At 39.7% G+C, this 22,521-nt stretch overlaps 1 protein-coding gene across 2 annotated transcripts; it reads right to left on the bottom strand.

Moving 5' to 3' along the window:
- Positions 1-62: 62 nt before the first annotated feature.
- LOC120800628 (centrosomal protein of 95 kDa-like) lies at positions 63-22,179 on the bottom strand. Of its 2 annotated transcripts, none has more exons than XM_040146867.1 (21): positions 21,957-22,179; positions 21,043-21,171; positions 20,271-20,378; positions 19,865-19,975; positions 18,495-18,615; positions 16,496-16,614; positions 15,730-15,962; positions 14,139-14,208; positions 13,392-13,459; positions 12,242-12,438; positions 11,959-12,085; positions 11,695-11,812; positions 11,148-11,359; positions 10,431-10,526; positions 9,730-9,880; positions 3,572-3,744; positions 3,391-3,465; positions 3,045-3,197; positions 2,436-2,582; positions 2,000-2,071; positions 63-1,020 (listed from the first exon to the last, which is right to left on the bottom strand). In XM_040146867.1, the coding sequence occupies exons 1-21, from the start codon at positions 21,979-21,981 to the stop codon at positions 844-846; spliced, it is 2,682 nt and encodes an 893-aa protein (XP_040002801.1). In that variant the 5' UTR covers positions 21,982-22,179; the 3' UTR covers positions 63-843. The 2 variants fall into 2 exon arrangements, with proteins under 2 accessions (XP_040002801.1, XP_040002802.1); XM_040146868.1 differs by having other exon boundaries at positions 65-1,020; positions 11,959-12,082.
- Positions 22,180-22,521: the final 342 nt, after the last annotated feature.

Raw genomic sequence — 22,521 nt, 5'->3', positions numbered from 1 at the left:
ATAACTTAAGACCCTTAAACTGAAACACACTGCAGCCTGAGAAGATTAGGGAGCCCACATATTTAATGGGTGATGACAGGGCATTCGTGTGCTCATTAGATACATTGCAACCCTTAATGTGTTGGTCCAAAACTACAATGTCTTAAGTTCTGGCTGTGAGTTAAAAACGATCACAACGGAACTAAGGAAAAAGAGAAGTCATGAAAGACTGATTATCATTGCCCCTGGTTATCAGAAAGCCCAACACCAGGTTAATTAAAAATCAAATGACATTAAAGTTAAAAAATAAATAATCTGCTGGCATGGTTAAAATATTAAAGGAAGACATCGCACATAAAAGGAAAAAAAAGTTAAAAATCTTGTCAGTGTGTGACATTCATACTTTGCATTGATGGTCCCTATTTGGCAAGAGGAAGAAAAATTTTACTCATTTTCTGTTACAATAACTGCACGGAAAGACTGCACAGTGCGGGAGTTACTTTAAAACATTCTTAGTTACCAGTACTAAAACCATGGAAGAAGGGGACTTAGTCCAAGGTGTCTTAAGTTCAGGTATAGCAGCTGAGGTGAGAGGAAGAGTTAGCTGAATTAGCTAATAGCTACATTATGTTGGAGTGGGTTCAGTTCATTATTAAATCAATAATCAGGACTTGTGCAAGTTCTTGTGAATTTCCTCCTCGTGCAAATCTATGAAGGAAGCTGCCTGAGGAGACAGTACTGTTCAGCCGTCAGAATGTCGTACCCTTAGTTGTGAATGGCAGAAACAGACACTCTTGCAGCATGTTCACATAATATAAATCCAGCCTTGAGGGAGTGGATCTTACAACAGCCCTGCTCCCCTGGTCAGTGCAGATAGCTAGTGTTGTACTGGAAAGAAGCCATCTGGACCCTATTGCGCAGCCTCTGGACCTCCAAATCCCGGCCGTAGTCGTCCTCATCGTTTTGGATGATGATTTTTTGCAGTTCGCCAATCTCGCGCTCCATCCTTGAACGCAGCTCTCGCTTCATTTTCAGCAGGGCCTGCAATCAAAAGGCACGGGTGAATACAGTGTTTGTCGGTTTGGTTGTGCCCATTGAAATTATATTTTTCAGGGGATAAGTGAGTGATCAGGAAAATATTACTTAAAATTCATGGCAATGATATACAGTTTGAATAGATTTAAGAATTGTGTGCATGTTGTTTGTCCTGTGGTTTTAAAAAAAAAATTACCTGACCCAAAGAGAATTTACGATAGTCTTTCCTAAACCCAAGATGTACCCATTGATTTAAAAAGAGACTTGAACAGATTCAACAGCAACTTGAAATATCCGAACAGATATGAGTCCAGAAAAATGGTGAATGCTCGCTATTGAGCTTCACATCCGTAAACAATAAGCAAAAGACACCGGTCTCTAGCTTGATGAAGCCACGTTCAAGTTGGTAATTTGTTGCATTTTAAGTGCCTACAATTAGTCGATCAACATAAATCATGTCCAACGTTGTCGGTCAAAACCAGACATCTGAAGAAGTCAGGTTGGGCTTTAGGAATTTGTGATGGGCATTTTTCTGACACTTTATAGACCAAACGATTAACTGAGAAAATAATCGTCAGATTAATGAATTGTTCGGTACGGCCATAGACTGTCTCTCCTGTCCACGCAAACTCAAATATATGAACCAGCCCTCTGATTTTTGGGTAGGTTCTGCCTGAGGACACTGCACTGTACTCAATAAGAAGCATTATTTGTATTAAAAAAAAAAATTTCCTTCAGTGATGCAAACCTGATGAATTCTGACATAGCTACGGACAGCAGACTGATTGCATGACTGCAGGACTATAGCAAGAGCTCCACTATATGAAGGCTTAGTAAAAGTAAGAGCTTCCCAGAATTTATCAATCTTTCAGAGTATTTCAGACCAGAAATTCATCATGCAATATATAACTTGCTTATGTCATACACCATGTGCATTGAAAGCAGTGAATTCACAGAAGTAGGTAATGTTTTTCCAAGGGTTTACCTTTTCTTGAGCTTTTTTCCGGACCTGGATCTCCTGCCGCTCTTGTGCAAGTTTTTCAGCCAGTAGTGAAAACTGAAAAAGAGAGAGCACATTATAGTTCACATGCAATTTATGAGTAGAGTAGCTGCCTGTGCAGACATAGTAGATTTTTTTCCTGACTTCCAGAATTTGCCACTTTAATTTTTTAACGCTTTGTTTGTGTATGTGTAACGCCTTGAGTCTTCAAAGTTGTCTGAGTTGACACAGTTGGACATGAAATTACTTTTCTTACATGGTGCACATGGCGTGCTCTTTGTTTTAATGCTTAATTTACTCATGATCTTGTGAATTTAAAAAAAGGATAACAGCTTGACCGTGAAGTCCATTGTTAAAACAATACTAAAGGTTTGTTTGACTTCCTTGTTCTTGCATAGGTCACTGTGGGTGTGTGTCCTACTTGGTCTTTGTAGTAGTTCTCCATAGACTTGATATGGTCCTGGTGTCGTCTCTGACGTTCCAGTCGCTGCTCCCTGGCGTAAGCTCTCTGTTCTCTCAACCGGACTTTCTGTAGCTCCAATCCCTCCTCAAACAGCTGCCGAAACATCTATACAGACACAAATATACACAACCACACTTGGATAATCATGTTATCTGAAAGACTAAGGCCATATAATCACATGGTCCATACTACAATCTTTAACTTAGTAATATTACATAATATCTGATTGTACTTGTCAGCTCCTTATTCCTCTCAAATACCCACGACAACAAGACAGCTTCTAAAATGCGATGGTTCTCTGCTTTTCTTTGTTTTATATATTGCTAAAAATGTAATCCCTTTGGGTTTTGAACTGTTGGTCAGACAAAACAAGCAATTCAAAAATGTTACATGGAGCTCTGGAAAAATTATTTTTTTGGTGGCTTTTTTTCTACATTTTCTAAAATTTTACATAGAAATCATCTACAATGACAGTTCACTGAAAAATAATGAAGAGATGAATCAATAATAAAAAGTAACTGTCCCTAGAACTGGAGTACAAGGTTATGGATGGCCTTCACTACCCACCCTCTCCTCCTTGGTGCGTGCCCTCATCAGACGGGCACGGTGTTGGACATGGTAGTCGTTGTGGTACTTTTTGGCGCGGGCTATCTGCTGCCTCTGTTCCCTCAGTCTGTTCTGTGTCGACTTCTGCAGCTGGATACGCTCTTTGAAGTCCCTCTGGAAGACAAACATTTTAGCCTGTTAGTGGCCAGCTTGGTATGACAAATACTGTCTGTTCAGAACAGGCTAGAGTTGTTTACTCGTTTCAGAAAAATGCACTCTCACTCTAAACATCCGTTTTAACTGCTGTTGATAAGGTTGCTAAATGTTAAGGTATTATTTGAATGTGTGTTTATGTGCTGATGTTCACCAGACGCCTGTTGTGGTCCCGATCTTTACGGATGATCTCCACCAGCAGGTCATGTTTCCTCTGGGCTTCCTCCACCTGGAAGAGTAACATCCATTTACATATGTCATACCATCCCATATTTTACAGTGCAGAGACTGGCTACTTTCAATTTTGTTGTGACTTGTAGTGGCCACCTTCCTACCTGGCTGGAGAGTTTGCTGTGACGCTGGTGGATATTAGAGGATGACAGGGCGTGGAGTCTGTCCACCTGCTGCATCTGCTGCTCCCACATCCTGCCCAGAGCGTGAGGAGAGATGTGAAGGTGGGGCAACTCCTCCAGGAGCACAGGGAGGAGTTCATTCTCCTTCACCTTCACTGGAGTGAGAGAGAAAGTGGACACAAAACAGAATATTAACAGCATAATCGGATCACATGGTTATCACATTATTGCTCTTTTCTTGTTTTTGCCAATATGTTTAATATTGTGTGACAAAAACATGACACTTGAGGCACGTAACTTGTATTAGGCATTCAGTGCACACGGATCACAGAAAATGCATTAATACCTCAATTTAACATGAAAAAAAAAATCATGTTGCCACCACCCTGAGGCCTTGGGTCAAATCTCTTCCAAACGGAGAAAAACTGATCATGTTTGATTTTGTCAGTTATACCCGTCCTTCATTTTTATGCTAAAGTATTATTACCCCTTTTTAATGTTTTTTTTTTTCATTTTCAGAAGTTGTTGCAGAGGAATATATCAAAGGATGCGTATTTATAGCTGCAACTCACATCTATCAAATTGTGGCCTGCTATTGTAAGCGTGTCTTAATCGCACTACATCCCTGTATCTGTCTCACCATCTACTTGTGAGCCATTTGAAAGCTTTTCCATGCGTGTGTAGTCTAGGAATTGGAGTCTTGGGGCACTGAGGACTATCGGGATATTAGCGAGTGATGTAAAGGATAATTCCAATATTTTAAAACCTGGGCCATATTTTCCTATCTTATTGTGTCTAAATGATTAATTTGGGGGGGGTTAGGAATGGGTCCAGTATTGAACGAGAACGCTGTAACCGGCAACCGCGAAAAACGGCTGCAATGTAATCCCACTGGGTATTTGTCCGTGTCAGCGTACGTCCACTGAAAGTGCTTGTTTTTTTGCCACTGACAGGTTCAGGTTGTTGTAAGTGTCTGGCATCATTATGGAAAGGATCCCTGCGGAGATACTGTAACACGTAACGTGAGTCTGGTCTCAGGAGGACAACACAGAGAGCCATACGTGGAGGAGTTGAGTAACGTTACAAAGTCGGAGCACCGAAAGCACAGCTTACTGTTGTCTAAAAGATTTTTTTTTTTTTTTTTTAAGGTGGTTTGTGTTTGCACATTTCCGAACTGTCGCAACAAAATGTTGCGCAGGACGCCGCGAAGCTTCGGACGGCGCAGCCGCACTGACATGGCTGGTTGTGCTACAAATGGATAGAAACACTACTGTCCGCACACTGCGTCCTGCAGACCGTCGTGTGTGCAGTGACCGTTTTGACCGGGATGACTACTGCCAGTCAAATGGGAGAAGAAATCCTACACCGAAGTGCTTTTACCTGTAGAAAAATGCTGTTCCAGAAGCAGAGAAACCTGCTGAGGACAGAGTGGAAGTAATGTTATTAGCTTAAGTTATTTTGTTGACCTGGTGCTGAATACTTGTAATAAAGTATCGTTACTTTTACTTGGTACTAACTGAATAACTTCTTCCACCACTGAAAGTCGCAATATCACAAGCAAACTAACCGATCTTGGCAGCGGTAGGGCACCGACTCCCGTGTTCTTGCGAGGTAAAATGCCTGTTTTCGTCAATGGAGTCGGGTTTCTTAACAGGTGCTCTGAACAGAGCGAAACAACGACCTTTTCTGGTTAAACACTTTTAGCGGAGGTACTTTGAAGCGGATATATGCGTCCCATTTTCTCTACTTGCAGGAAAACCCTGTAAAGATGAAATGTGTGCTTCCTACTGGTGGAAGCACTGCAGACACAAGTACCGACATGGAAAAACCCTCCTCTTTTGCTGAAGAATCAGTGCCATTATCTTGCGTTATTTGCATGCAAAAAATGGCGAACAATGAACCAATTCTTCTGGAAGATGATGTGCTTCCGACCCGTGCAGAACCAGAACCGCCTCAGGTCGGTGTCCCTGTTCCGAGGCCCTTTTGTTTCAGGTATTTATCACCACTCAATTAAGCACATAACTCGAAGCTCGTACCCGCAGTGACCGACAGTAGACAGACAGGAGCACTAGCTAGCCGGTGTTAGCTGAAGCCGAGTGTGCAGTAAAGGCATAAAGTGTTATTCTAACCCGAAAATAAAAAAAAAATATGGGTATGCAGGGGATGGCACGGTTATAGGAAAGGGGTGCACACTCTATATAATGGTTGCCACGAGGTACACGGGGTGGACTTTCTGTGTTTGTAGTTGTGAAATACTATCAGTCATTGCAACCAGGTTTTTGCCGCAGGAGAACTGGGGAGTGAATGGCAGACGGCCAGGCCAGTTCAGAAGCACAGGTGAGTGATCTGCACTACCCATTGTGGGGCTTGTCAATGCAATACAGACTAACTGTACCAAATTATGTTGACAGGTCTAAAGACTTGTGGAAAAGGCAAAGGTATTTACATGTAAATAGCAGATAACAGGAATGTCTGCCTGTCAAAAGCCTGCACAGTGTCTTGTATATAAATGATTTAACGTGCACAAATGTTTCATTCTCTGTCCGTCAGCTTGCTTAATTTCAGGCAAAGGAGCATTCACAAGTGGCAGCAATAAATAAGTACAGAGCATAAGCAGTAAACAAGAGACAAATCATTGCTTCAGAGGCATCCGCTGGTCTGAGTAAAGACTTGTCATTCTCGTATTTTTATTAAGATCTACTGTGGGCAATCCACACAGGAAGCGTTTTTTTGACATCTGTCACTCGTCTGTCTCACACAAGATATGTCAAATGATACAAATCTGCCGCTGTTTATATGTTGTGAACTTATTATCAGTAGTGATTGATCAAGGTCCCCAGCTTTGATATTTGCTAGAACAATGCCATTTTCTTTCTGTATACTCCACATGAAACTTACTTGAACACAAAACATAAGTTTCTCAGGTTCCTAAGCCTGCTGAAGACGGTTTGTCCAGCTGCCGCTGTAGTTGCCTGCTGATGTAGTACAAGTTTTCCAATACAGTCCACTCTATTATATGTCATGTTTTAACTTTTTTGAAAATTGCTCTTAAATTACTTTATACTTTTTTTTAAGTATTCTAACTTTTAACTAAAGAGCATTTTGACTGATCATACTGTTGACCGACCATATTAATATTAATTCACAGGGATTCAAGTAAATCTACCTGAGACATGCCCAGCGACTATGGAGAAGTAAGTTAGCAAGTAACTCTGATCATGTTCCCCTATCATACTAAGTAGGGATGCACCGATTCGACTTTTTCAGTCACGATACCAATAATGATACCTGGGCTTTGGGTATCACCTGATAATGAGTACTGATCCGATACCACTGTTTAATGATGCCTCACTGTGTGGAAGACACTGTGATCATTGTTTTGTGTGTGAGGCAACATCAGGCTTGACTTAGACATTGCTCTCCTAACTCTGTTAAACAAAATGTAACAAATATATATATATATATAATTTAGTGAATTATCATCCCATAGCTGTAGCATGTATGAAATACCTGCAAACTGCTGACCCTTTGTTGCTACCTCAATCCATGCTATTGTAAAATGAGATTTATTTTTGTGAAGATTTTCCGTAGATTACCTTATTTTTTCCTCAGGTTTATTGAGAGAATTGGTATAATTAATGGTAACTACAGTACATATACAGGGAAAAAAATGCATGCGCGCACACAATATTGTATTCTGTCCTTAGTTAAGATCAGGAACTACTGTACACCATATGTTGCACCTTGCCTGTAATGTTAGTAATGGTTAAGATTGGCAGAATGATTTGATGTATGGTAGTGAGGTAATGTATCTTGGTTGCTGTCAGCGTTCAGTTGTCCTACTGTTGAAGCGGACATTAAAGTGGACCAGGTTACACAGATGAAACTGTCCCCAACCTGAAAGAAGTTTAATTCACTAAAACCAAGTTTATAGTTAATGCTAAGAGGGACCAGCGTTACACTGGTGGCAGGTTTGTGGACTGCTAATTTTTTGCAGTTTTGAGTTCATCAAGGCATTAATGAGTTAACTGCCCATGCTACGACAGCACCTGTGTTTTTCCCTTCTCCTTACCGTGGACTGCTGCTGTTACAAGATAACAATTAATAATAGTGACAGACACCGGCACAGTGGACATAACTTTTTTCTGCTTTTTTTCTTGGATTTTCGTGCCGCTTGTGAACTTATCTGCATTGCGGTTTACCGTTGCACTGCTGATGCATGAGGTAATATGCACACATACATGTAAACATAGAATAATAGAATTAAATTGCATAGATCGGCCCCATTGTCACAGATATCCAATACAGCTATGACTCAGTATTGGACCGGTATCCTATATCTTGGGCTGCAGTAAACCAATGAAGATCTTCGTGGTCGTGGGGGGTTGGGGGTCTGCACATTATCTCTTGATTAACTAAATCGGCCACAGTGCACTGCACCTGGTAGCCTTATTAGTCTAAATGAATTCTAAATAAAAGATAAAAAGCAAGTACCTGCAGCATATTAAATCATTTTAACCCAATTGTTTCATACTGAAATTATAACAACGGACTCAGAGCCGACCAGCGTGCACCTTCCCATATTCATATGATTTCTGAAAATAGAAATATATCAACCGGTGATCCCATCAAAACAGCTATTGAGGAATATACACGCAAAGCCTCAAGTGTTAAACACGGAGGTTGACGGAGCATCCTAACGCAGACACGTTAGCCTACCGTTTTTAGATGATGTGCCATGTTGGCTGTTGAGCTTTGGTATGCAAACTGCTGTTGGCAAAGTTCACGCTTGACTGTTCGGTCTGTTTTAACAAAATTAAGCCAGGCGGACAACTTTAATTGACACCATATAAAAGTATCAGTTTGGAGCCAACTCAGAGTAAATGTTTATAAACGTTAAATAAGTTACACCTTGCAGTCTCCATTAGGCTGGGCAAATTCAAAGTTGTGAGGGGTGGGGGGGGTGGCTAATCCCGGAAGGCTATTGAAGAGCTCCTCTCTCCTTATGAAAGTTACACCGGCAATTGTCTAACCAATGAGAATTTGGTAGGACAAGAGCTTATTATTGACCAACCAATCGAACAAGAGACTACAGCCTAAGAATATCAGTATAAGACTGGTGCATCCCTAGTACTAAGTAAATTCCATAGCTTAAAATAAGGCAGACAGTTCTGTGATAGAGCGTATTCATTCAAACCTTTGTTTTACCCCATTCAGCTACATGATGTAGTTTAAACCCCTTTACCACAGCTGCACCCATGACAATGTATCCATAGTGACAACTCGTTTATGTTTCCACCTCTGGCCACGCTCCATACTACCATTGTGTGATTATCATTTTTCAACTATCTTTTCTGAACCATTACAGACCAACTCCACAGCACATTGTTGATGAGGAGGCCCTCCTGCAGCTAATGAAGAACTGCCCAATGTGCAACAGAAAGTGCCGCTGTAGCAAACACACTCGTGGTCCTTACTTCATAGTCTACCAGAGCTGTTACTTCTGCGATTATCAGCGCAAGTGGGCCAGCCAGCCTGAAGCTAAAAATATGAACATTCATAAGGCATATACACCACCCAAGAGGAGACTTCAGCCCAAAAGAAAGGTGTCTGTAAATGCCAAGGCTCAGTCTTCACAGCTTAATAAGACAAGAGTGTCTGAATACCACAACCCATTGGAGACCTGAGGAACAGTCTCAGCTCTGTCTACGATATAACTGACAAACATAAATCTGAATCTGGGCATGAACTTAGTTTCAGATGTGCCTTAAGGTGGATCATTATTATGCAGTTGAATGATGACAAACAATTCTGTAAATTTGCTTTAGAGTTGTAGCTTCAGTCCAAAGTAATACCGTTCAATTTGCTAATAAGGAACACAAGGAGGATTTCGCTCACTACTGCACTGAAAATATGGTAAGATGCTATTGTGCTGTGGAAACAATAATTTTGAATACTAAAGATAATTATAGTATTTAGAAAAATTAAAGCAATTTTACTTTTAGCCATCATTTTGCAGCACTGCCTACATGCAAATATGTCAGTGTCCCAAGCATGAATGAATGCAAGACAAGATTAATATATAGGAAAATTGACCTGTACTGAAGGGTCTCGTGGTAAATATACAAGTCTTAACTTACTTGATGGAGCTTTCCTGGTGGCTTCCTGCTGTCTCCGACCTGGTGTGGTTTGTGTGTTTCGTTGTGACTTGGGCTGGGCCTTCGTTCTAGCTGGGGACAGTCTCGGGGCTTGGGAAACATCCCTTAGTATGGCGTCTCTGTACTCTCGCTCCTTCACATACATACAGACATGGTTCAGGGGACAAATGGGACAAATTCACAAGCACTCAGCAACACGCTTATATATTTTCCATTATCCCTGCCTTCCTCAAAGCTGAAGGCTTTGTTAGTAAGGTTAATATCCTGGGATTGTTACTTGTTTAATATAAAAGCAGTACTTGATACTTGCCATTTATACCAAGACAAGTTTGCAGGTTAAGATGGTGTTTACAGATTAAAAAAATGTTCACCTTCATTTTCCGGTAGAACATTTCAACAAATTAGGTGCAATTAATATTTTTACAGTTAAAGTTGAATATTGACGAATTGCTTTCCAAAAACTTGTTTTTTGTTTAAATGCATACTATGAAGAACTACATTTTTTTGTAAATACATTAAAACTTTGCATTCTATCCAAACAAATGTGTTTACTCACATTTATGCTATTGATGCACAGGCAGCTATTATTACAAAACTCTGCTTCAGGGACCCAAACACGGGAAAGGGGAGGGCTGAGATACGAGTCCTTACTGTACTCATACTATGGTAGACATCATACTTACAGCTTCCTGAGCTTTGAGACGCGCCTTGTTTAGATCTGCCTGTTCTTTGTCTTCATATCTTTTCAACTCCTCCTCATAGGCCTTATTCTCCAGATACTTAAAGAGAGAGAGTCATTTAATTTTCTAAGCACAGGACATGATAGAGTAGGAAAAGCAGATAAATAAATTTGATATGATCATTATAAGTAATAGATTCAGGTAAAATCAGACATTACTGAAATCAGGCAAATACAAAACTTAACAAAAAAGGTGAAAACAGCAATATAGCGGCTTACATTTTGTTAATGGTTAGCATCTAAAATCATCAGATAACACAATTTTCAGGATAGTGAAATCAGTTATTTCAACTTTAAATCAAAGATGTTTTAGGCAGTGACAAAGCTTTTGCATATTTTACATTGCATTAACTTTTACATGCAGTTTTACACCGGCTCATAACCGCCCGACTTGGTCTTGATTAAAAAAATCCCCCAGTCAGGCTTCCATGTAGCATTTAAATCTGCTGAGCAGTCTGCAAATTTCAGCAAGTTGTCAACAATGAGGAATCTATTCCCGAATACTATAAAAGTAATGCTGTTAACTAAACTTATTTGAAATAACTGCAATAACATACACTAAAAACTTTGACAATTTTTTCTTGTATACACATATTATATACAAAAAGTACATTTTAAGGGTAACCACTAAAGGAAAAAAAAAAAAAAGGATTGTTAATACCTTGCTATGTTTTCTGCGAGACTGTCTGTGACGTAGCTCTCCTCGCCTTGAACGATCAGAAGCTGTGAGGTTCATCTGTCTCCCATCATCCAGGTTGAAGGCCTCCATCATTGCATTTTCTAACTGTCCCTGCAGGGAGCGACGGACCCGTGGAGGGGAAGGGGACAAGGACCGTGTCCGGTGCATGGATTCAACATCGGGTGTTCCTGAAACTAAAAATTGTTACAATTCAATACATTTCATCAACTTTTTGTGAGATTTTAAACGGTTAACGTTTTTTTTTTTTGCTTTAAAAAAAAAAAAAAAAAAGGACCATACCGGTGTTTTTTATGTCTCACGTAATCAACTACAAATCCCTGCAAGCTCATTTTTATGCATTTGGGAAATTAATAGTCATCAGTGGCTACATATTAAAAATGAATATTAAAACTTGTGGTGTGCTTTTTTTTCCCTTCGCAATTAATGGGCTTAACACACAAAAGAATGCAGTTTGATTTACTCTTTATAAAAACAATTTGCTCACTACGCTTTAGCCATGTGTTTGTACCCGTGTGTTGTCTGGGAGTCTTGCGACACTCCATGATGCTGTCACTGTGGTGGGACTGCTTGTCCTCTTCTCTGACCTCACTGGACTCTCCACTTTCTCCCAGTACTCGTTTAAGCATCTAAAGGGATTACATCATAACATGCAGTTCCAAGCATTAAAGGGATAATACACAAATATAAACATTTTGTAAGTACATGCAATGCATCTTCTGATAGTTGTAAAGTCCATAACAAGGTGCTGTGACCAGATACAAGATACACACACCTCATCGAGTTCTTCAAGTCGATGGGTCAGTTTTTCAGATATGTCATGCAGCTCCTCCTCTGCTTTCCTGTTTCTCTGTCTGCGATAAGACAGAGTTTCCTCCAAACCCTCCTCTGCCCTGTTACTGCTTGAGCAGATAATAACAAAGACAGCACACAGTAGAGATGGTTAGAATAATCAGAAAGCAACCATTACAACATTGTCTCCTCATCAAATAATAATTTCTCTGAGGTTATTCCATTCCTCATTCTATAGCTTCCCACTGTAGCACCACCTCTCTTACCTGAGGTCTGTCCTTTCTCTGTGATGTATTCTTCTGCCCTGTAATCTTCGTGTATAACTCAGATCCTCCTCTTCTCGCTCTTCCTCGTCAGTGTCTGGTGTAGAAGGGGTGGTGGTCGCCATCTCATCCTGCAGGGTGAGGAAGAGCACATCAGGCTGGGTGCGGAATAAAACCCTCCTTGGTCCTCCGTTAGTTGGCTGAGATTAGAAAAACAAGAGAAATAAATGTATTTGGTAAACACAAAGTAACACAAAATAGAACATCTAAACAGGAAAGAGGGAAAGTGTGCCCTGTGTCACAAATGCCCCCAGGAAAGCTCCGTCACATATGTCTATTAAAACTAACCCCCTAAACAGTCCTGTGTCCATCCTTTTCCATTTTAACAGAGAAACCAGTGTTTGTGTGTGTGTGTGTGTGTCTCTCTCTCCCACACACAGACACACACACACACACACACACACACTTTACAATAGTTGTGAGGACATTCACTGACATTGTGCATTCCCTGGCCCCTTACCCTAACCTTGTGGTTCTCAGACTTTTTCTGGCATGCCCCCCTTCAGAAGCTGAAAAAAGTTCATACCCCCTCTAAACCACAATTCTTTTTATCAATCATTAACAATGATAGGGGAGGCAACTAATAAAAAAGGACCCATGTTGAATTTTAGTGGAATAAAGGTCAGCACAGCAGCATTAACAAATTATTATTTATTTTCTCTAAATAAATCATATTCATTCAACTTAGTTTCACTTCATATTTTTCCCCATGTACGCCCCCCCTGCAGTGGCTCTATGCCCGCCCTGGGGCCCGCCCCCAAGAATGAGAACAACTGCCCTAACCTTAACCATCACAAATGCCTAACCCCAACCTAAACCCAATTCTAACCTATACCCTAAAACCGAGTCTTTACCCTCAAACAACCCTTTGAAGTTACGAGGATCGGCCAAAATGTCCCCACATCGATGGTTTCAGATCAAAATTTGTCCATGCAACCACAGAAAGACATGTACACAAGTCCAAACCTGACCTTCATGAGGATTCTTTAGAAGGGCTGACACAATGCTTAGACACTAAACATCCAGTAGTTTCTACATGGGGTCAAAGGTTGCTGTGAAAATTGGTACAAGTGAAAGCTTGTTGCTCTTTTACCTCTAGTGTCTCCCCCTCCACTTCTGTCCTGGCTCTTCGTTGACTGGACAAAGACTTCTCACTCACAGCTGGAAATTGAGCACAAACATGACATCAACAAGTAAGGGTCAGTTTATGGTCTCTTAGAAGTAGTTCTTAAGTCGTGCTGTCTGACCACGTCTGAAATCAAGTGCTTATAGTTTTTCCGAACAGCCACACTGGAAGGCGGAGTGAAAAGCTGGCCATGAGAGAGGTGGGAGATGCAGTATTGTTTAAAAACAGGGACAAGGGCACATGTTTTCAGCCAGTATCTCCTGGAAGTCATTCACTCCGTTGCACTCTGTTGTTGACATGAAATGTGCAACAAATAATTGAGTAACAAATGCAAAACTGAAAGCTAGATAGACAAGTACAATGCCTGGTTCCTCTATCACCTCCCCACAGCTGGCCAGTCACTGCATGAAGTGGGTGTGAATGTCATATTGTCCATCCGACTTGCAGTTTACAAGGAGTTTAAATCCTGCTTAAGTGACAATTCACTGTGTTGGGGGATTTTCGTCTTTTATTAGCAGACACATGGGATTGGCAGATAATTGGTACAATGTGCTAGTTCCACTATCAGCTCCACCATTCAGTTACAACATCTACTACTACTAATTTCATGAATTGGAAGCAGCTTTTTTATTACTCTGATTTGTGATGTTAAAAAAGTGAACAGTAAAACCACTTGATGTTATTCACAGTGAAGGTACATGCATTTTGACTCACCAGGAGACTGGCAAAGGGGAGGCGACTGTAGTCCATTGCTAACGATGGTCTCAACTATTGGTTTAGAGATCTGTGTGAGAAGGATAGTGAGAAAGGATAGAAGAGAAAGACCAGGGTTACTGTGAAGCTGAGCAGAGGCCACTAACACTTACTAATACAAAACATAATCTGCAGCTCACTGAAGTCCATTTTCTAAAAACATTCCATGAGAGAAAGAGTAGACCAACAGAGACCAGATACAAGACTTTTTATATCATACTGACTCTGTTGATAGGTTAAAGTACATGCACGTACTTCAAAGAAAGAAGAGGGAAAAAATGTGTAAGTTTGATCTTAATGGCTGGTGTTGTAGACTGTACTCTCAGCTACAGAAGCAGGCCATAGGTTAACCCGTCTGTGTACAAGCAGCAACACAACGCCAGGCTCTTATGCATATCAGGGCATGATACTAACTAAGTGTGCTGAGGTGTCAGATGGTTCTTCCTGGCTTCAGTAATTTCCTTATTAAGTGATTAATACACGTGAGTCTGTCTGGGGTAGAAAAGAACAGTTTTCCTTAAAATGACTTATTTACTTTGGTTTACTTTAGTTGCAGACCTCTCCTTGATTCTAAAAATAACCTTTTAATAATCATTGAATCATTGAGAATGAACTCCTCACCACACATGCTTAAAAAGCTAGATGTAGTTCACAAGCTTGGCTTCGCCTACTTTTAGCATCTAACCGGATAAAAAAATATCTTCCAGTCCCTAATGTTACATGCTCAAAACAATTTGCCAAATTTGAATGCTAAGCACCTATAACAGGCAGTTATGTTACAGAGCTGAGAAAGTGAGTTTGTTGTAAAGTTCAGCCAGTGTTCTTAAATTATCACACTGTACTTTAAATCAACCATGGCAAATTTAACGGCAACATGTGACAGCATGTCAGTTAAGGTGGTGAAATAGCTGTTCTGTCAGGACAAAGAATATAAATTCATTCAAAATGCATCAAAAGTTACTTTAGTTTATCAAGTACATTTACGCAAGAATTGAAAAAAAAAAAAAAAGTAAGCATGACTTTCAGTATATGTTCAGCAAGCTATTTGTAATTTAGTGTGCTGTAATTAAATTACCATTAAGTTGCCTAATTGATTATTAATAAATTGTTGCAGACCACTCTTGGTTCAGATCAGGGTTTGGTTTAGGCACAAAAAATAAAAGTATAAAGTATAGAAATGTCTCTCTTCCAAGCTAATGTCAGCTGACATTCAAAAACTCTGACAACTATCTCTTGAAATGCCTCTTCACAGGTTTGTTAAGTGAATGTTGGCACAGTATTAAATGTTTGAAAATTAATTCCTTGTCTTAGCCATTTTGAATGAGTCAGCATGTGCCTATCCTTTGTGTACAGTCCTGGAAACACTAAAACAGGAAATGTGAGTGAGTGAGTGAGTGAGTGAGTGACAGTCTTGCATTGATAGCACTGCAGTAACTTATCTCTTTACTACTAGAACTTTGGGAAGTTTGCATGTCCTTTCAAATTGCATGCAAATAACAGGAAAATTGACTGTAAAACAATACAGCATCATCCTACTGTCTTAAAAGGATACCTCTGTAGTGACAGGGGCGGCTGCGTTCTCTGTGTGCCACTGACTAAGCCCAGCAACTTTGGGAGGCTGAATGGGTGTGTGTGGGTCTGTGTCGGGTCTGCTGGGAGTGTTGCTCTGGTTCGGGGGCTGCAGAGCGATGGCTGAGTGCAGTGGTTCAGTCAGCGGCGCATCCTGGGTGTCCAGAGGACCGGAGGTGGTGATTGCGTATGAAGTTTGGGGAGGGGCAGCCAGTCCTTGAGGAAGTATAAATGAATCATTAGACTTATTTAAAGTGTTATTACAGTTAAAAGTTAAGCACTTAATAATTTATCAATAACAAATTAATCAAAATATAAATGATTTGTTGGAGGCAACATGGAGGATAGAGAATGCACATGACTGTAATTCTTTTGGTGCATGTTGAGTAGGTCATCCGTTTTCTTGTGGCTTGGAGCACAGCCACATGACAGGATGGGTAACCACCGTATATTGTGACAACTAAGCCAACAAGTCTAAGCAGTGCATAAAACAACTTATGTCCTCTCAAAGGCTTAAAAATATTTCAAACAAAAAAAAAAAAGCAAGAGCGTGTTGAGAATTTGTGTTCCACCAAGGAAACATGAATTACCAACATCTTAATGTGACAGTTTGGCCACAAAACAACTGGAAAACCATTGGAAAAAAGACACTGCTATGGTAAATACTAGTACTAATGCATAAAATTATGGCCCAAACAAAGTCATTGTCATTGGCAGAAGTAAAGATGGTTTGTGTTTGCAAGTCTTACCTTCTTGTTTGGCAATAAATGTGTGTGCAGAGACTCCAAGCCCAATGAGATCACTGGTTGATCCTATCTCCTCAGCATTCCAGGAATGGAGGGAATGTTTACTGGACTCGAAAGCGGACCTGAATGATAAAGACATAATATGATTTACCACAGTTTCACACAAGTACTATATATTAAATCAGACACCCGGTGATTTTATAAACTTCCTCTGAATTTATCAAACCAAAAATGTGATTAGATAATGGGTTTTTTAACCAAGCAAGGTGACGTGGTGATGGCCTCAATATTTTGTGTATCTTTTTAGATACACAAAGATACACTGAGATAAAAATAAGTTTTGCTGAATTGCATTGTAGCACCAAACACATGAAAAAAAATCATTAGTCTTGCTTGTTAATTTTTCCATTTTGTAAGATTTCCAGATTGAGGCCTTGACTAAGATCAGGTCATGGCAGTGTTTTTTGTTAAATGTCATGCAGACTTCCTTGTACATATATACAGCATATTGTTGAAACTGCAACAGCAGATGCATTGACTCACTGATCACTTATCAGCTGCAGAGTGCTACTCAGACACAGGCTGTATCCGTCTTACTTCTGTCACTTACATTGCCACCATAACACAAACGTTATTTATATATTTTCCAAGTTTAAGTTCCTCCAAAACATTAACACTGAAAGATATTTTTACATTTAACTTTTAAGAGTATGAATAGATATACCAGCACTGCCAAAACCTGCACTCAAACAAATAAAGAAAAATTCAACCAAAATGAGCTGCAAGGATGTCCCTGTCTGACAGCTACCCATTAATATTTACACCACTGCTTAGAAGTTAGCCTAGCTGGCTGTTGTGTCAACAAGACGTACAGCCCGGATCTACACTAAAGCTGAATGACATGGTCAGAGTCATGTGGGGAAAACCTGAGAGTCAGCAGTGTTTTTGTTTATGGCAAAGCTCGACACAAACAGAACAGCTAGTATTCTTTTACTTTATCTGAGATATCATTTAAATATAGGGATAATGGTGCACATTTTCAGGCAGTCTCTCCAGGAAGACATTCACAGTGTTGCACTTGGCTGTACACATGAAAGGTGCCACAGATAGTTGAGTAACAAATGAAAAATGAGCTAGAAAGTAGTATAAATCCCACTCAACTGTGATGTCCCCAGTTTGAGTCTGGCATACACATTCATCACATCTCATCCTATCTTTCCTTATGTTAATCTTTACTGTTTCTATTAAATAAATGTAACGTTTTCATATGTATTCATATATTCAGCTTTTCCTGTGAAACTCTAGTTTGCAAGAATATATTCATGAAATTGTTCAAATGAAGATGTACCATATGCATATAAATGTAGATGGTTGTTAGTATTCACCTATTTTAACACAAGACACTGACACACTCCCCCCTCTTATTGCCTTACAACAATAACTCACACCATTATCAAAGTAATACCTCATAAATAAGAAATCAGACTGACAGACTTTACTGACTGGAACTGACCGAGCAAAAAAGTGGAAGTTCTTACATGACCTTTTACTCTCGGAAAAACCTGCTGCCTGGCATGTCTTTCCAAAGAAAATTCTCTAATGCAGAGGAAACTGTGGATTTCACATTCCTAGGAGCAGCAAAACTGGTACGTTTGGTATAAACAGAAGAACTGCATACTTGGCATGAGCTGCCACTATACAACCACTATATCGAAACAAACAAAGTACTAGTCGCCTACAGAAATTCAAATTTTATCAAGAGAAAAGCAAAGGAGAAGGGTCACAGTATTGCCCACACTGTTTAACCCGGTAATCTCTGGGAGTTTCATCAAAATCAACACAGCAATGAAAGTTTAGCACACAAGATATCACCTTGATTAAAACATAAAGACCTCCAATTAAATTTATCTTGTGAACAAAAGATTTCAGAACCATTTCATTATGTCATCCTGTGTTTTGTAGTGTTTGCAGGATATGCAGTACGTCTAGGAGAAGCTCTTACTCTCCAGTGGAAGACAAAGATGCTCCCTCCAGTTTTGTCTCCTTGTGCTCCGTGACACCGCAGATTGTTGACTCCTTGCTTTCACCGGGCACATCCTCATTGAGACCGTTAGTCAGTTCCTCTGGAAAAAAAAGAGGCACAAATAATACAAATGACCCAGAGGGAATGGCATAAAATGAGGAAACACAGAACCGAAGACAAAGAGAAAGCAATACTTGTGATTACAACATGTAATGACTTCAATGGAATTTTAAAGAGGAACAAACTCATATGACCTTTAATTCAACAAACTGACTGACAAAATGTCAATTATACACTGCTGTGAAAATTCACTGTTCTTTTCAAAAAAATAATAAATGGTAAACCTCAAAGACTCTCATCCTTTTTTTTTGTTTTTTAAAGCAAAAAAGTAAACTCAGCCAAAAACAGCGACTATTAATCAAACTAAACACTAAATGTTGAAAGTGAAATTTGTTATTGTTTGACACTGAGGTGAGACATCACACTTAAAAAATGTCACCACAGCTCAGATTAATAAACATTTCATCCCAAAACAACTCAAACATTCTACATTTACATTACAACAAATAGGCCACTGTTAGCTCCTATTGAACTCAGTACCAATTTCAGAAGGCCACATCCAGGACATTTTGCTAGGCCTTTTAGAAACAAACATCATTTGTAAGTGCAGACATAGTCATTAACTACTAATTGGTGTTTGGCAGTGGTCTGAGGGACAGGCCAGTCAGACAAAGGAATGCTTAGTTCTACTAAATGAAGATGGCTGACTGTTCCCAATAAAGTACGGCACCAGGCTGGTCTTAAACTGGGTTTAAGACGCATTATGTCCAGTTCATGCTGGAGGACAGACAGGCAATCTCACATCAACAGAGACTTTTGTCTTAGTCGGGAAAAGGGAGAACTAGCAGTTTCAAGCAAATTGAGGACAGCGGCTGCTAAAGGCTGCAATGAAAATGGCCCTCAGGCTACTGTTCTGCAAAGCCATTTAATGACGAGAACTGTGCATTAATGGAAAGGTTTTAACATGTTTAGCTGATTGAAGTTTGATACCAGTTCTGATATTTTGTTTCAACACCTGATTATGTGAAATAAACAGCTATTTTATTGTTAATTTGTGTTATTATTTAATTCACGTTAATACAGTTTGGCACCAGCTTTTTGAGTTACTAAAAGCAAAAGTCTTCCTAATAAATACCTCTGTAAAAAGATTTAAACAGATTACAAGGCAATAAAATACATAATTAAAAATAACATACTGCTCTGTTACACGAAACGCAGCTATTTTGTGTGTAAAAATGCATACTATATTTTAAGTGGATGAGGGAAAAGTGACAAATTCATCTGCCTACCACCATTCTGTGACTCTTCACTTATCTCCTCGTTGAGATATTCCAGGAGGCCATCAAAGATTTCCAGGAGGTTCTTGATAGACTCTCTATCCCCACTGACAACATTTTCTCCTGCAAACACACAGCCATCCCCAGCATTATTCTAAGTGCCCATCAGTTGTATTGTTGAAGAAAATAGGGAATTGTATTGTCCTCGTGTTTCTGCATACCCCTTCGGAAAATCTGCCATGCAGCCCAAAAATTAAGTTACTTGGTGAAAATTTCTACCATTTCAAGTTGATGCAAGTGAAAGCCATGCAGTTATGTAGTAGTGAATCATAGTTCATTTTTTCTTACACATGCACATTTAAACATCTAGATACAGACATTTATACTCAATTTTTTGTTACAAATGAAGTGTATATACCTGTAATGTGTGAGAGGCTGATCTGAAGGTAATCCAGGGACAGTGAATCAATCACAGACTGTATGTTATGGACGTCATCCTCTTGACTGCATGGTCGTGCAATATAATCTAAACACATAAACAGATGCACACAAATGTGAACAATGCTTGGAACCACAGAAACATTAAAATTTACACACATATTCAACAATGCCAAACTGAATGAAACACGCATTCAAACAAACTTCCTTGAGCTCTTTCCTGTAGTTAACAATGCAGCATTAAAAGTCTCGTCATGGCATGTTTGATAGTCTTAGGAGGCATTCCTGACATAGTAAGCACAGTCATGTTCTAAACTAAAACAGCACAGCTTGTTAACCTTCGGTGTTTGTGGCTTTATGATTAAATGCCCTTGTTAACAAGTTTAAGGTCAGAACTTTGAGGACAGTTTGTAGATATTAGGGTTAAAACTAATAGCTATTTTCGTCATTAGTTACTCTGACGATTATTTGCTATATTTATCGATTCATCGCTTGGTCTGTAAATGACAGGTGATGTCATGATTATGCGTGTTTTGTACGAGTAACACTTCAAAATTTTGAGATATTCAGTTTATTATCACGAGAGACAAAGTAGTGCAACAAATCGTCAAATTTGAGAGGCTGGAACAAGAGAATATTGTTGCTTAAAAATTAACCTAAACAAGTAAATGCTTATTAAAACAGTTGCCAACTATTTTCCTAATGATCAACCAATTATTCCGACATTTGGTAGATCTGCAGCTTGCTCTTACCTGGAACTTTCTCCCCCAAGATGTTCTCATACAGAGCAATGAAAATGTTTGGATCACAGTCCGTCAGTTTCCTTAGCCTCAGGTTTACGTGACATTTGCTGAACAGATCATTTGCCACATCTACCCAATCTGTAGACAGGAGTGAAATAGTCTTGTTCATGTACAGCAGTAAAGTCCTTAAATAGAACAGTTAGATTTAAAATCTTTAAAGTATTCCCATAAAATAATTTTAAAAAGAGAGTATTGAAAGAGTTAAAACTGAAGCAAAATCCTGCATCTTTTTGAGTTTAGGTGACATTTTCTCAATAAAGGAAACATCTATGTGCCATATATGATGGATGATTATTTTACTTCTAGAGAGTCCATTTTGGTGACTATTCCCAAACCAGGTTCATCACCTCCTCTAGGGGTGAAAACTTAAATTCAGTCATGTATGCCCGTCCGCGGCAAACTTAAGTTTGCGAGCGGGCAGTAATTTCTCCCTGCCTCATACACACCAACTAACTACTACACAAGCTACCGAGGACATACATTCAGTCTATGATAAATAAGACCGCTGGCTTTGAATTTGAGGAGATAGAACAACAGGGAAACTCTCATCTAAAGTTACCTCCCACCCTTAAGTCATCTCTACGTTATTTACCGTAACTTTACCGGTTGGGTTAACTCAAACGTAGCTAGCTAACGTTGCTAATTCGGTCTATTTGCTAACGGGAACATTATCAGAAGACGTTAAACTGTGAGCTCTAATCATTAACATTAAATCATCCGTGAAATATATACACGTACGGGTGCTGCCCAGCTCGGTGACAGGAGGAAAGCAACAATAACCTGGCAGCTAACGTTAGCTGTGAGTTAGCGTTACGTGTCGTTAGCTTTCTCCGAACCGGAGCACACAGTCTCGGCTGCCTTACCTCTCTCTCCCTCCTGGGTTCCCATGAAACAGCTGTCGACGAGAGGCAGCTGAAGCTCAAAAACAACTCACTAGCTAAAAAGTAAGCTAAATAAGAGTCTCTTATAATTCAGACTGATGGACAGGTGGGGTCAGCTGTGATGTTGTTGTGGTTTTTCAGTAACAGGGAGAAGGAACTATCGACTCTCATTTAAAATTGAAGTCTTGTTTGATTGGACGTTACGTTCGTTCTTGTTTCCGGAAGTGTCCTGCGACGGGTGTTTACCTCCCCCTGCTGGTGACTGTATATAACGCAGGCAAGAACAATAAATACAACATGTGAGCTTTCATGCAAGACCCTTAACAACCATGCCTACTCATAAACCCCTTTAACGGCTTTACGGTAATATAATCTATATGAAACTGGTATTGTTCAAATTTTTTCGAGATTTTGTCACTGGTGTTTTTGATGCATATGTGTGGTAGTTTGGGGAGGTGTTTTCCAGTACAGGATTTAAAGAGCAAAGCTGTTTACAGCTCCAGGACCCCAGGACTTCAAGGGCCCCCCTAAAGCTCCAGGTTTTAGA

The sequence above is a fragment of the Xiphias gladius genome, chromosome 15 (genome assembly GCF_016859285.1).
Source record: "Xiphias gladius isolate SHS-SW01 ecotype Sanya breed wild chromosome 15, ASM1685928v1, whole genome shotgun sequence".
Taxonomy (NCBI): domain Eukaryota; kingdom Metazoa; phylum Chordata; class Actinopteri; order Istiophoriformes; family Xiphiidae; genus Xiphias; species Xiphias gladius.
Note: the sequence above shows the minus strand (reverse complement) of the source record. Positions and strands in the feature narration are given on the sequence as shown.